The sequence below is a fragment of the Penicillium solitum genome (assembly GCF_028829755.1).
Source record: "Penicillium solitum strain IBT 25940 chromosome Unknown utg000001l_segment0_segment0, whole genome shotgun sequence".
NCBI lineage: Eukaryota > Fungi > Ascomycota > Eurotiomycetes > Eurotiales > Aspergillaceae > Penicillium > Penicillium solitum.
In genome coordinates this window covers 1,200,256-1,215,408 of record NW_027072121.1, presented here as the reverse complement: position 1 = coordinate 1,215,408, position 15,153 = coordinate 1,200,256, and the positions used below count along the sequence as shown (strand labels likewise).

Below are 15,153 nucleotides of genomic sequence, written 5' to 3'. Positions count from 1 at the left end.
GTCTGTCCTTTCTTGTCTTTCTTTTTTTTCTTTTTGCGTCCCAAAAAAAAATGACATACCTGGCGACATCTAGCTATCTAGCCTTGTCGCTGGTTGCTCTGGATAGTATACCTGCTATTCAGAGTATCGCCCACCGCATTTCCCGCAAAGCCCGTGATTATGAGTCCATTCAATTAGCCAAAGACGTGTACAGCGATGAAGACGGAGAAGCGACCGAGGAATCCCTCCGAGCTTTCTCTGATAAATGGCAAAGAGGCTTCATCGCCCTGTTCTCCGTCGCCGGGTTTCTGGTGACTCTCGCATTGGCTGTTCTTGCGACATTGAAGCTTACAATCACGAATTCCACGCCATTGATTTGGCTGCAGTTCGGAGTGTGGGTATGTAGAAAACCCGATCAAGAACACGAAACCATTCGATTTGAATCAAACTAATGGCCAATTCTTATTTTTTTTTTAGACTCTGCTCGCTATTCAAGCTATTGCTTTCTTCACCGAGCCCCGACCGACAAGCCGATATGTTCTCGGCCACTTCGCTTTCTGGGGCAGTATTATTGCTACCGTAGTTCCGAGCATCGAACTGGGAATCTTGGTATTCTCTCAACTCGGACTTCCCCGTGGGCAAGTTTGGGTCGGGCTGCAATTGGCACAAATTGCTAGCGCTGCTCTTCGCGCCGTACTCTGTGTTCTGCTACCACGTCGTCCAGATGTCTACCATGAAGATAAACTGGTTGAGCGGGAACTTTCAGTCTCCATACTCAGTCGCTTCACTTTCAGCTGGGCCAATGGGTTGCTAAACTACGCCGTGGAGCACAAGACCATGGATCTCGACGATATTCCCAAGCTTACAGCATCGAATCGTGCTGGTTTTCTCCGTGAGAAATTCGAAATTGCCCGCCAGGACCGGAAATTGTGGCTAGCGATTGTCTTTGCGCATTTGGGGCCACTGATCGCCCAGACCATACTCAGTCTGTTGATCTGCTTTCTGAGCTTTGGACCCCAGGTCGCCCTGTTTCAGATCCTGAAAACACTCGAACTGCGCGGTACTCCGGACTGGAATGTCGGAGCATCGTATGTTTGGGTCCTGGCTCTAGGTGGTTTGTTGCTCCTTGCCTCGACCGTCGAGTCATGGCTGTTCTGGGTGGTCTACTCTAAACTTGGAGTTCCCATCTTCGCAGAGCTATCAGCAGTCATTTTTGCCAAAGCCATGCGTCGGAAGGATGTGAAGTATACAAAGAAGTCCAAAACGACATATGAATCCGATAGTTCCAGCAAAGGATCTGGGGAGGCCGACGACGATGACGAGGACGCATTGAAGAAAAGCCGCCAGAGTATTATCAACCATGTGGCTGTGGATGCTCGCCGCGTTTCCGACTTTGCCTCTTTCAACTACATTATCCCACAGGCGTTCTTCCGAATCATTATCGGTGCCACCTTTCTGGTCCAAATCCTTGGCTGGCCCAGTGCCTTCGCCGGTCTTTCAGTCTCTCTTCTTGTAACACCACTGAATGTTTACGCAGCTAAGAAATATTCAAATGCTCAGGACCGATTGATGAAATTCCGTGATCAGAAGCTGGCAATCGTTACCGAAGTGCTGCAGGGAATTAGGCAGATCAAATTCTCGGCTTTGGAGGAGCAATGGCAGAACCGCGTTCGGGAGACTCGAGAGACCGAACTTGGCGCATTGTGGGCTTCTTTCGTAGCTGATATTGGCCTGCTTGCGATCTGGGTTCTCGGTCCCGTCGGTTTATCTGCCGTTTCACTGACTACATACGCCATTCTTAATGGTACTTTGTCGCCTTCGGTGGCTTTCACGGCCATGGCAATCTTCAATTCTCTCGAAGCGTCGCTCGCTATTATCCCCGAGCTCACATCGATGGGTCTGGAGGCGAAGGTCAGCTCGGACCGTATCGACAAATTTTTGGCTACCTCCGAAAGAATTGTCAATACCGTCCCTGCTGATTATATCGCCTTTGAAGATGCCTCCGTTGCATGGCCCGCGGAGGAGGAAGATATCGAAGATTCCGAGGATCGTTTCATTCTGCGTGACCTGACCTTGAAATTCCCGACCAAGAGTCTAAGCGTGGTATCGGGTAGAACTGGCTCTGGAAAGAGCCTGCTTCTCTCATCAATCCTAGGTGAATGTGATGTCCTCTCCGGAACGATCAAGGTACCAGTTCCACTTCCCATTACCGACCGATTTGATCACCTTGCGACAAAAGCGAATTGGATTATCGACTCCGCCATTGCCTATGTCGCGCAGATGCCCTGGATCGAGAATGCTACGATCAAAGCGAACGTTCTCTTTGGACTACCAGACGATCCAGAGCGCTACCAAAAGGTCATCTTTGCTTGCGCTCTGGCAAAGGATTTCGAGATGCTGCCAGACGGCGATTTGACCGATATTGGTGCGAATGGTGTCAATCTGAGCGGTGGTCAACGCTGGCGCATCTCCTTCGCCCGCGCATTGTACTCCAGGGCTGGCATACTTGTCATGGATGACATATTCAGCGCCCTCGATGCCCACACAGGTCGCCACGTCTTTGAGAACGCTCTCACTGGTGAACTCGGTCAAAACAGAACTCGCATTTTGGTCACTCACCATGTCGCATTGTGCCTTCCTCGTACGGACTACTCCGTGCTGTTGGAGAATGGTCGTGTCAAATATGCAGGTACTATTGATGACTTGAAGGAATCACACCATCTAGAGGATATCCTTCGCGAGGAACAAGCCGCTGAACAAGCGGATCTTGTGGCAGATAGTGAAGACCGTGAATTCCTCAACGACGAGGAGACAACACTCCAAAAGGTCATCTCGAATACGTCTCACCGAAGACCGAGCACAGCTGCAAATGGCCAAGCTCCTAATGGAAATGGGGTTGCTGCTACACCAGAGACGTCTACACCGAAGAAATTCACTGAAGACGAGAAACGAGAAATCGGTTCTGTGCGACTATCAGTTTACCTTGCTTTCTTGAATAAAGGTGGCTCCGTGGGCTTTTGGTTGCTGGCACTCGCGGTCTATCTAACATATTCGTCGCTCTTGGTTGGACGGGTAAGTGCATATAATCCCAAATCTGTCCCATTGTCTATATCCTTTAACTAATCCTTATTTATCACAGTCTTGGTGGATCAATATCTGGACACGTTCAGCGTCCAGTACTCAGGCCCATCCTGAGCAATACAGCGTCCTATTGCAGCATGCCATGCAACCGACTGCACCGGTCCAACAACACGATGATCTCTTTATGTACCTCGGAATCTATATTGCTATCTCTGTCATCGCCTGCATAATGGGAACAGTCCGTTATTACTGCATTCTTTCAGCCTCAGTCCGAGCATCGAGGAACCTGTTCAATGGCTTGATTTATACTATCCTCCGCGCGCCACTCCGGTGGCTGGACACCGTCCCACTGGGACGAATTCTCAACCGCTTCACAGCCGACTTCCATTCAATCGATTCACGAATCGGGTACGACATCGGCTTCTTCGTGAGCAAGGTCCTAGATGTCTTTGCAATCATGATTGCAGGAATGCTTGTTGACTGGACGGTGATCTTGCTCGGCGGAGTCCTGTTGCTCATATGTGTAAAACTGGCCCTATCTTATCTGGCAGGTGCCCGTCAAATCAAACGTCTGGAGAGCACTGCGAAAAGTCCTGTATTTGAGCAATTCGGTTCTAGTCTCGCTGGACTGATCACTATTCGTGCCTTCAGCAAACCAGGCACCTACGTCGATATCATGTACGGCAAGATCAATCGCCATGCGCAAGCATGGTGGACCCTGTGGCTGTTCAACCGCTGGCTCTCATTCCGCATGGCCATCGTCGGTGCTACCTTCTCAACCATCACTGCCGGGCTCGTGGTCTACCTGCCAGGTATCAACGCATCGCTTGCCGGTTTCGCTCTCAGCTTTGCGCTGCAGTATAACAGTGCGATTACAATGGCACTGCGACAATACGCCAACATTGAATTGAACATGAACGCCACAGAGCGTGTCATCGAGTATTCCAACATCGAAATGGAGAACCAAGGAGGAGCCGACGCACCCGCAGCCTGGCCTACAGAGGGCCATCTCGAAGTCCACGATCTCGTTGTGGGCTACGCACCAGACCTCCCACCGGTATTGAACGGGCTCAGCTTCTCAGTCGAGAAGAACCAGCGCGTTGGTGTCGTTGGACGCACCGGAGCAGGCAAGTCCTCTTTGACACTTGCACTCTTCCGATTCCTAGAAGCACGCTCTGGCCAAATCTTCATCGACGGAATCGACGTCTCCACGATCAAACTACACGACCTCCGCAGCCGACTTGCAATCATCCCGCAAGACCCAGTTCTATTCTCCGGCAGTGTGCGATCGAATCTAGACCCGTTCGACGAATACAGCGATACAGAGCTCTACGATGCGCTAGCACGTGTGCACCTCATCTCCGAGGCCGACGATGACGAGCTCACCCTCACATCGCGCACTGCTACGCCCCGCCAGCCCAGTGAAACGGGCGCCACGACACCACCAACGCCCCAGAAGACGAATTCTAACGCTTTCACTTCTCTCTCCTCAACTATCTCCGAAGGCGGCCTTAACCTTTCCCAAGGTCAGCGTCAGCTCCTCTGTCTCGCCCGTGCTATCGTCTCGCGACCCAAGATTATGGTTCTGGACGAGGCGACCTCGGCTGTTGATATGGAGACCGACGCGTTGATTCAGACGTCTATCCGTGCGGAATTCGGACGAAATGCTACCACGCTGTTGGTCATTGCGCACCGGCTTAGCACCATTGCGGACTTCGATCGTATTCTTGTCATGGATGCTGGAAAGGCCGCTGAGTTTGGTACGCCTAGGGATCTTATGGGGATCGAGGGTGGTGTGTTCAAGAATCTTGTTGAGAATAGTGGAGAGAAGGAGGTGTTGGAGAAGATGATCTTTGCGTGAAAAAGCGTTCAAAAGGATGGTATATGCGATTAGGGGACTATATTTTATTCAGGTTTTATTTATTTTTCTGTATAGATTACTTGAAGCTGGGAAAAGTCAGCATACATATCAAAATTCATTGTTGCGATTCGAAATTCACTTGCATGAAGAGCTGTTTTCAAATAAACATACGAATCAAGATGGCCCTTTCAGAGATAGCTATAGTCGTACTGTGTCGAACACAAGAGATACATGCGAGGGAGTTGTGAGCATTAAAATGGAGGTTTTGATTAAGTCCCTGGTGTTTGCTAGAATGTCTGGTGTCTTCTCTTCGGTATGATTATAAAGTCAACAGTGACGCAGGTGAGTATTCCTGAGACAATTGACTATCCTATAATCCTACTGCTGAGAAGGGCCAGACATAGGAACAAGTCCCTGAGAACAGTATAGCTAACTAGACACAAATATAAGAGCAGAAAGGGAGGACCTTGGACATAAAGGCGTCGTTGCCAACAACCCGTCCGACATCCATCTCTCCCAACTTCAAGGGAAGCCCCTAAACCATGGCCCTAAGCCAATGGTCACACCTTCAAGTCTTGTGAATAGGATCAGAGATGCCTTCATCGCGTCCGTCATGTAAACAAGGTTGGTATGCCGAACGCATATATCACATACCCTGCCCTCGATTCGTACAGCCCTTAAGCCCTCCGAAGAGAGAGAGCCGCACGTCTCAGAGGGAAGAGACTGTCTCATATATAACACACTAGGCTTTCATCATTCTGGGAAACAGTCAGTACAGTGATCAAAAATGGTAATTCCCTTTGAAAGGGACCTGGGAACAAGAATACTCACAAGTATAAAACTTGGAAGGATGAAGAAGAAAAGAAAAACGGACGAGCGAAAAATCCCGCGCTTTTTATTTCTGCGGGCGCTAGTCCGCTTCTAGGGCGGTGTGATTTTCTGCCGGTTCTAATGGTCAGGTTGTCCGGGCATGACTCGCTTTCTTCTGGTTTGGCTGCAATTGCATTCGCGACAATTGAAATATGCCAATTGCTGCCGTGCAGCTCCGCTCTTTGCGGTTGAGATCTAGCTACATCGAGATCTCGAATCTTCTGCGCGGTCGATCCGTTGCCTCGCCGAGACAATGTTATAGCCCCGTTCAGACTCCGCGGCAGTTCCATGCTCGGGCTTGTTTGCGACAGGAGGAGCCTCCTAAACAACTTCCTGCTTTTCTGGAGGCTTACAAGCGGGCTGGTATGTGGATAGTTTCCGCTGAAAAGCTTGGCTTTTCCATAGTTTTAGAGGGCCGTGGCTAACACATGATGCGCTACAGTGGACTTCCCACCTGCCACCCACGACTTCGAAACGTTCTTCGCACAGGCTGAACCAAATACGGAAGTAGTGCTACATGGATACCTCGGAAACCGCGCAGATCTGTCCAAGAAACTTTCCTTCGTGCGCCTATCCGATCCCACCCTGCAACACAGCCTACAAGTTGTAGCATTCGCCAAGAACGATGCCTTCGAGCAGCTAAAGACTGTGAACGCAAACAGCCCCGTGGCTGTGCGCGGGACAGTTCAAAGGAAAAAGACCAAGCCATCAGAGGGGGAGAACATACCAGCCCAAGACCAATGGGAGCTCGCATTGGAAGAAATCTACCCGCTCAACGACTTCCCCAAGGACTTGATCATGACACCTGAAACGGTCTTCCCACCTGAGCAACGATACCTCCAACTGCGATCGGATGCAGAGCTGCGCGAGGCACTGCGCTTCCGCGCGCGCGCACACAATCTTTGCAAGAAAGAGCTGGAGCAGTGTCGGCCGCCGTTTGTGGAGATTGAGACCCCGCTGTTGTTCAAGTCTACGCCGGAAGGCGCACGGGAGTTCATTGTGCCTACACGGAGGGAAGGGCTGGCTTATGCTTTGCCGCAGAGCCCGCAGCAGTACAAGCAGATTCTCATGGCTAGTGGCTTGCCAAGGTATTATCAGTTTGCGCGCTGCTTCCGGGACGAGGATTTGCGTGCGGATCGGCAGCCCGAGTTTACTCAGGTATGAATTTCTATTGTTTGGTTGGGCGATGGTTATATATGCTAATTGGATATATACAGCTTGATATGGAGATGTCTTTCGCGACAGGCGACGATGTCATGCGCACTGTGGAAGGGGTCATTCGCCGACTTTGGTACTCGTTGATGAAAGATCCTGCCCCGGAGGGCCCATTCCGGAAAGTCCCGTACCAAGAAGTCATGGCCAAATATGGATCTGACAAGCCGGACACGAGATACGGGATGGAAATCATTCGACTTGATCATGTTCTTCCCGTGGATCTAGTCGGCAAAATCTCTGGCCTTACTAATCCCATCGTGGAGGCATTCAAGCTTGAAGGAAATGACAACGATCCCGCTGAGACCCACAAGTTCATTACGCAGTTCCTCGACTCCCCGGTAGGTATGCCATTCAACAATAACCCGGACGGCGGCCCAGGGGTCTTCATCTACAATGGCAAGCAGCCGCTCTGCGGACTACAGCCCTTCGGCTTCGAAGCCGCCGAGCAAGTCGAGGAACTACTGGACCCTGACCACGGTGACCTGATTGTTCTACAAGCACGCCCCCGTGCTCCTTTCTCCGGGGGTTCAACCCCCGTTGGCGATCTACGCCGTGCATTACACGCAGCCTCGGTTTCAGCAGGCTTCAAGCCCGCCGCGACCGGATTCGACTTCCTCTGGGTCGTCGACTTCCCCCTCTTCTCCCCCTCCGTAGACTCAGAGCCTGGTCAGGGCGGTGCAGCAGGATTCTCCTCCACACACCACCCCTTTACCGCACCCAAGACCCCCACCGACGTCGATCTCCTCCTTACAGACCCCACCAAGGCAGTAGCTGACCACTACGACCTCGTCGTGAACGGCGTCGAGCTAGGTGGCGGTAGTCGTCGTATCCACGATGCAGCAGTGCAAGAATTCATCTTCCGTGATATTCTTAAAATGCCAGCGGAGCGGTTGACCGACTTCTCGCATCTGCTCGACGCCCTCCGCTCTGGCTGTCCGCCGCACGCCGGTCTTGCGCTAGGCTTTGATAGACTTGTCGCTGTTATGCTCGGCAAGGAATCCGTGCGTGACGTGATCGCTTTCCCGAAGACTGGTAAAGGGGGTGATGATGCCATGGTTGGCGCCCCAAGTCCCATGACCGAGGAGGCATTGAAGACCTATCACCTGCAGTTGAGGAAGTAGGTATTGCCAGATGCCACTGGCGAATGTATATCACACTGTCCTTGTGGACTATACATTTTGTACTATATCGATGTACTATACTCCGTACCCGGGTTTAATTAGCATTTGTCTAGGAAACTCTATAATTCTCTTCTCAGCGTCAACTACGGAGTAGACCAATCTACGTGCAACATTCACCGCACTTTGTACGGAGTATATGTTGTAATTAATCATATCAGGTGGTTGGGTCCAGCCGCTTGACGGAGTATGATACCTGAGACATTCCAGGGCCACACCCCTGAGCATCGACCGGGTCCTACTGAGAGTTCAGGGAACCCCTGATACGATTCCTGCGAGTCGTATCTCTCCACACTTCCAGGACCATTTTTTAGGGCTTGTCTCGGATGATTTGGGGTATAACGGCTGGTTTTCCCGATTAAGTGCTAATAGACTCATTTTTGAGAAGATCCGAATCCTGGGTCCTTAGAGAGTTTAGTCGGGCTTCATCTAACTCAAACCCTAAAAACCCTGTGTCTCAGGACTTTTGTGGTAGATCCGTCACATCTTCATATATAGTATTACATAGATATAGAAAATAGATACATCAGCTGAGGATATTTTAGAGATGATGGTTTGTATAAACTAGAATACCTTTGTTAAGAGATAATTTGACCTTTTTACCTGATCTTCATGTTCAGATCCGAACACAGAAAACGGGAGACCCCGGGATCCATTGAAGATCTCTTGGCTCTTGTAGGGCTACTCCGTGTGTTCTCCAACTGTGCCGGGACTAAAAAAAACTATATCCCCCACAGCAGGGGTCTAAAGATGAAACAGGATTCCCGTTTCACTAAGCTTTTAGTTTAAGACATTCCCCGAGTATACCATCCTTCCGAGGTAAATCCGAATCCAAGTGCCGAACAACTCAACAAATCCAAGTATATAAGAATGAATCATTTCTCTCGAATATGTTGTATTCCCATTCATTCACTCCAATCTTTCATTCATTCACTATTCTACACTGCAGAGCCGGTCTCTCAGATTCATTCTTTGACAAATATAATTCCCTCGTTTCAACATGAAGTCTACTATCATCCTCGCCTTGGCTAGCATGGCCATCGCAGCTCCCACCCGCACCATCGAGAACCGTCAGCTGCCCGGTCTCGGTTCCAGCACTGGAACCAGCAGTGGACTGGATGGCTTGAAGTCTCTCATCCCAGGACTTTCGGGGTCCGGCAGCAGCTCCGACGCCTCAGGCAGTGGATTGGATGGCTTGACGTCTCTCATCCCAGGACTTTCGGGGTCTGGTAGCAGCTCCGACTCCTCTAGCTCCCTCTTAGGCCGTGGACTCAGTATCCCCGGTTTGGGTAATATCCCCTACCAACCCACCTCAGCATCCGAAACCGCAATGCTAACAATCAATTTCTAGACACTGGCTCTTCGAGCGAGAACGGCGTCACCCAGAATGCCGGCTGCAAGGAGTACACCTTCATCTTTGCTCGCGGAACTACCGAGATCGGTAACATGGGCACGGTCATCGGACCTCCCCTCGCCAAGGAGTTGAACTCCCTGACCGGCGACAAGGTTACCGTGCAGGGCGTGGATTATCCCGCGGATGCAGCGGTATGAGAACCCCTTCCTTTTTCCTATCCTCAGTACTTGACTTAGCTTTGCTTTGCGTACTATTGTCAAAATCAACACACTAGATCTGTGAGACTAACACTCCCATTCGAATAGGGCAACGTAGTGATGGGCGCAGCCGGCGGTCCCGCCATGGCCAAGCTCGTCAAGCAGGCTCTCAGCCAGTGCCCTAAGACCAAGGTCTTGTTGGGTGGATACTCCCAGGGTGCCATGGTCGTCCACAAAGCTGCCAATAGCCTCAGTGCTGACCAGATTACCGCTGCTGTTCTCTTCGGTGACCCACTCAAGGCTCAGAGTGTTGGTCAGGTTGCCGGTGATAAGGTTAAGGAGTTCTGCCACTTTGGTGACCCTGTCTGCCTCAACGGTGTAAACGGCATGGCCCACATTACTTATGGTACTGATGCTGCGGCGGCTGGAAAGTTCTTGGTTGAAGCTGCCGGCGGTGCTTCCACTTCTTCCTAGGTTGATGTCTGTTTGTGGTCATTAGGGGTGGTGATGATGTGGAGTGGGTGGCTCGAATAATTAGTGAGATAATTTCCGTAGGAGAACCAGTGTCAATACATTCACCTATTGGGAAGGAATTCTGTTTTCGACGAGTAGACATGGGAAATGTGTACATACGCACCGGATTTTGGATCTTCGCCGGGCTACCATACGGAATCATACGTGCTGTAACAAGCAATCTTGGGTGGGCTACCCAGGTGTATAGCGTCCAGAGTTCGTTTCACTAGATTAATGCCTGAAAGCCTGAAAGCCTGATTTTGGCCTGGCAGAAAAATAAAGATACCTGAAATACCATTGCAGATCCCTTAACGTATTTCACTACCAAGTGGCCACCTACTACCGAGCCCCAAAACACCATAGTAAATGCGATATTTTACAACCTTATATCTTAGCAACCACGTTATTATTTAATTTCATTGTCATTCGATAGCTATCGATAAGAATTATTAACACTTTGTATCAATTTTAGAGAAAGCCTAGTGCTATATTATCGCTATTTCAAAAAATACCGAAAACTACGTTGTAAAAAGCTAGAAATATATATCTCTCAATCACTTAGCCGTGTATGCTCCTAAAATTCCATAAAGAGGCTATATATCACCTAAAAACCATTAAGCTATTAGGAAATTTCTATATAGAGTACCGTTGTTAAGATATCAAGTTGTAATTTATCGCATTTACTATGGTGTTTTGGGGGTGGCCACTCGGTAGTAGGTGGCCACTCGGTAGTGAAATACGTTATTAAGCAATGTACCCTGGTTCTGCCGTTGAATTTTTGTATAGGATCAAAGCCTTCATTTGCAAAGTAAACCACACCAGAAATGGAGATATTTGAATTTGATATGGGATCAAAAGCTTCAATTGGAAGGTGCAGTTGTAAACCACCCCGGAAATAGAGATATATGAATTTTGTATAGTTAGGATCAAAAGCTTCATTTGCAAAGTGCGATTGTAAACACCCCAGAAATGGAGATATATGAATTTTGCATGGGATGAAAAGCTTCATTTTTCTATATACCGAGCATAATAGTTGTTCCATGCCAAATGGTTTACAGTACAGTGTAACTAGTTATATTGAGTCTAATAACTAACTAACTAGTTAACCAACTGCATGGTTAAGGCCAAAATCAGGCTTTTAGGCATTAATCTAGCGAAGCGAATCCTGGACGCTATACACCTGGGTACCCGTTATCTCCAACTTCAATCAATTTCAAAGCCTTAACTTTGGGCGCAGTTCGGGCCAATCGTGGCGACCCACCGATTTTTCGATTATTCAACGGTCCCGACCCCGATGAGTAAAGCAACGCCATCACGTCCTTTTCGCGTTCTCAGATTATCCATTACATCACTGCATGTCTTCAAGATAAAGAAAAGGCCTCAAAAGCAATACACGATGGTTGAAGCAATGACTGACGCGCCCGCTCCTCGCAAGAGAGGCCGGCCACGAGCTGGGACGGACAATCAGCAAGGTCCCGAGGTGGGTACATCCCGAACAACTATAGAGCAAGTTGGAACTGACTCAAGGAATCCAGAGACGTCGAAAGCAGCTTCGCGTCGCGCAGCAAGTATATCGCAAGAGAAAAGATACCAGGATCGTCAATCTGCAATCTCGCGTACAGGAACTCGAGTCGGGCATCGAAGAGCTCAGCGAGTCGTTCCTTTCCTTTAGTGATCTTCTGTTAGAGGCTGGGATTCTCCAAAATCAGCCTCGTGTCACAGCTGCTCTGCAAAAGATTACACAGCAATGCGTGTCGCTTGCCAAAAGTGGCTGCGATGAGGCCGAACAAGCACCTGCAGCCCCGGCGGACGTATCGCGATCGACGTCTCCCACGCTCAGCGATACACAAGATATAATCTCAAATCACAATCCGCTCATAACGCAACTTGATTCATGGCCAATAACCGGTGACGCTTTCCAGTCCTCGTCGGACCTCGCGGCTCAATGGCCTGGACTGTCACAACTACCCCCCACGCCACCCTTCCAAGAACAAGCAATTCTACCGTTCGGAATAGTCTCGTCGTCTCCGAATATCCCATTCTCATCCATCCCTAGTCCCACCTTGAATTTCCCGACCATAGTATCGCCCGACAGCCTCTTAAAGCAAGGGCGCTGGACGCTCTCACACCGTCTGGTCCGAGAATGCTGCGAGACTGGTTACTATCTATTAACAAGATCATCTGCAGACGATCCAAGGGTCAAAGCAATCTTCGGCAAACGATTGACCATCGACGAGCGCGACCGCCTCATCTTCGGATTCTTCGCCAACATGCACGACGAAATGGGAGACACGGTCGAGTTGAGTACAAAAGTTCTCAGTTCAAGGAGGAGCAGCTACTCTCCTGAACAACTCACCGTTTCCTCTCGAATGTGGCAAATTGTCAATGAATCGGGTGCTGATGAGTGGATGGATGCGAGTGGTGTGCAAAGGCTGCTACAGCAGCGAGGGATTCGTATTCAGGACCCGAGCTCGCCCCTCTCCAGTCCCCGGTTCAATTCGGCTCCGCAGCTCAACGCCGCGAGCTTCACTAAATGTGAGTAGTGCCGAGATCAATGGTTCTTTGTGTCGTCTTTTTCATGCATCTACTGACCTTGTCGTAGATCTTTCCCTCGGCCCTATCTGTCTCGGTCGCGGACCAGCGTTCCGAAAGCGCGATGTTGAGAAAGCCATTCGCCTTGCAACTCTTGATGGATGATCCTTGGGCGTTTAACGCTGTATACGAAATACAATGAATTATGTATAATAACAATAATTGTCTTCAATAGATATAATCTCCGCTTACTTTGCATGATGCGAGACGATTATAAGCAGGATCCCGCTGTGGAGTTGAGGAAATCCTTCCAGTGTATCAATCAATCAATCAAAGTTCAATTAACCTGTTGCAGTCTAACTAGTTGCGTATGACTATGCAGGCGCTTCATCCAACTGAAGCAAGAACTTGAAGCCAAACGCCGAGCGGGATCTCTCCCAGAGAGTATATACATGTGCTGATCGTAGAGAGTGCGGGATCAGCCCATCCCTATAATCCTCGGTAGATCGCATAGATCCAAACCCATCCGAACCCATACATAAGAAATAAACATATAATGATTGTTGTGGAGTGCACCCTCCGCCTTCCATCTCTGTCTCTCTCTCTCTCTCTTCCTTCCAGTGTATATGTTCCCTATGTCCGCGAAATTTCTTTAAAAAAGCGCCCTTTGCAACCCGACCCTTCATTTCGACTGTCACTTTAGCGTCTAGGGCTGGCCTTTGAAATCCAGGGCCGGACTCCAAAATCACCTATATCTTCGATTTACTTTTTCTCCCTTTTTAGGTCACACAAATGCGCAGGCACATTTCTAGTCACGTCGACGCCAAATAGAGACTGTCATGGATCACCCCATTCTTATCCTTGCCTACAGTATGCGTACGCTCTGGCTGCCAGTACGCCACTCTCTCCAGGCCTGCCTTACTAGGCTCTCGCAACGGGTCCGCATCGACAAGACCCTTATCGTTGTAGGAGATCTTCTCACCGGGGTGGCTCAGATGCTCCATGTAGGCCGCGGAGGGAGAGGCAAATGGAGGGCCGGGGGCCAAGGGGTCCTTATGACGAGGAGATTCCAGACAGATCAGATTGCCTGCAGGTAAGGAAGCAAGGAGCTCGGTGTGTCGGAGAGCCCATTGAGGACGGAGCTCTGGGTTTAGAGCACAGAAAAACTAGATGGTTGTTAGAGGGAAAGTCCAGAAAGACCAGAAGGATCCAGGGTGGGTCGGAAATGACACATCAAAATTCTAAAGACAGAGTGAAGCATCTTGCAAGTCCCTCTGTAGGACGCAGAATACAAGTGGAGAGAAAATAATAGCAATGACGGAATGGACGCCGATAGCGGCATTGAGTATACATACCGTGTAATCATAAATAACATCAAATGCATTTCGAGGCACTCCAATTTCCTTCAACCAGGTAATCATCAAAGAAATCCCCCTGGACGAAAGTGACCTTCCCTTTCCCAACTTTCTCATCTCGCACGCGGTACCGGCTATGGTTCTCCTTCTCCTCCTTCTTGCACGCTTCGACAGCCGCGGCGCGGCACTCCAGGCCATAGGCATCATACCCAAAACTCGCGAATAAGAGCACGTCGACTCCACGTCCACAGCCCGGCACCAGGGCCTTCCGCCTCTCACCGTCCTGGGCGATGGGCCCGCCAATGGTGCCAGCTCGCTGGACCAGGGTGTCTTCTAGCACGGGGTTGGGGAAGCCGCGATCCCAAGGCAGATTATCACCTTTGTCCCAGAGGGAGGCCCAGCCCTCAACATACTTGCCGCCTTGATATTTGGCCCAGTATATTTGAATATCCTTGGGATCAATGTTGGTAGGAGTCGTCATGGCTGTGCGGTGGTGATGGAGTCGGGGGAAGTTAGAGGTGCTCGCTCTGGGGTGACAGTGATAAACAGGGTAGAAAATTAGGAATAGTACAGAGTGACCAGAAACTATTGACTGCACAGGGAAGTAAAGGATACTGGGTGCACGGCGTCTGTTCTACTTATGCCTCTCTTCACCCGTAATTGAGTATCTTTACGCTGCGATTAGAAATCATTGTCGATGGGATAACCTCAAGCTCCGACTGCGCACCAATAGTCAGGTGTTGGGTCGAAAGTTAATCAGTCTTTACCTGTTTATTCATCATACTGAGAGAGAGCTGTTGAGAAAAGTGGAGGTTTCTACTACAGTGGCATGGGATTGGCCCAGGCGGAAATCTTGCACCCACCGTCGTCCAAGAATTACGCTGCTCGCCATCTCTAGTCACTATTCTTTCCCGACATTTTTCCCCTGAAGGCTTAACTGTCATTGGGGCTGACTACAGCAACCCACACTCGCTCAAATCTGCCATGAAAAGTCAGGACGTTATGAGTAGTAACTAGT

General features: G+C 49.8%; 5 protein-coding genes across 5 annotated transcripts; 4 read left to right on the top strand and 1 right to left on the bottom strand.

The window, feature by feature from the left end:
- Nucleotides 1-50: 50 nt before the first annotated feature.
- N7455_000482 (putative ABC bile acid transporter) lies at nt 51-4,921 on the top strand (the record flags this gene model as incomplete). The annotated part of the gene is made up of 3 exons (XM_040952435.2): nt 51-377; nt 457-3,051; nt 3,119-4,921. The coding sequence occupies 3 exons, from the start codon at nt 51-53 to the stop codon at nt 4,919-4,921; spliced, it is 4,725 nt and encodes a 1,574-aa protein (XP_040817079.2).
- A 1,022-nt stretch (nt 4,922-5,943) lies between these two features.
- On the top strand, nt 5,944-8,127 carry N7455_000481 (aspartate--tRNA ligase MSD1; the record flags this gene model as incomplete). Its single annotated transcript, XM_040952130.2, has 3 exons — nt 5,944-6,154; nt 6,234-6,949; nt 7,009-8,127. 3 exons carry the CDS (start codon nt 5,944-5,946, stop codon nt 8,125-8,127), a joined length of 2,046 nt encoding a protein of 681 aa, XP_040817401.2.
- Nucleotides 8,128-9,184: 1,057 nt separating this feature from the next.
- Nucleotides 9,185-10,209, top strand: N7455_000480 (carbohydrate esterase family 5 protein; the record flags this gene model as incomplete). The annotated part of the gene is made up of 3 exons (XM_040952420.2): nt 9,185-9,473; nt 9,536-9,729; nt 9,844-10,209. The coding sequence occupies 3 exons, from the start codon at nt 9,185-9,187 to the stop codon at nt 10,207-10,209; spliced, it is 849 nt and encodes a 282-aa protein (XP_040817121.2).
- A 1,435-nt stretch (nt 10,210-11,644) lies between these two features.
- Nucleotides 11,645-12,945, top strand: N7455_000479 (bZIP transcription factor; the record flags this gene model as incomplete). Its single annotated transcript, XM_040952318.2, has 3 exons — nt 11,645-11,728; nt 11,784-12,783; nt 12,851-12,945. The coding sequence occupies 3 exons, from the start codon at nt 11,645-11,647 to the stop codon at nt 12,943-12,945; spliced, it is 1,179 nt and encodes a 392-aa protein (XP_040817262.1).
- A 647-nt stretch (nt 12,946-13,592) lies between these two features.
- N7455_000478 (uncharacterized protein) lies at nt 13,593-14,616 on the bottom strand (the record flags this gene model as incomplete). Its single annotated transcript, XM_040952309.2, has 2 exons — nt 13,593-13,946; nt 14,191-14,616. 2 exons carry the CDS (start codon nt 14,614-14,616, stop codon nt 13,593-13,595), a joined length of 780 nt encoding a protein of 259 aa, XP_040817097.2.
- Nucleotides 14,617-15,153: the final 537 nt, after the last annotated feature.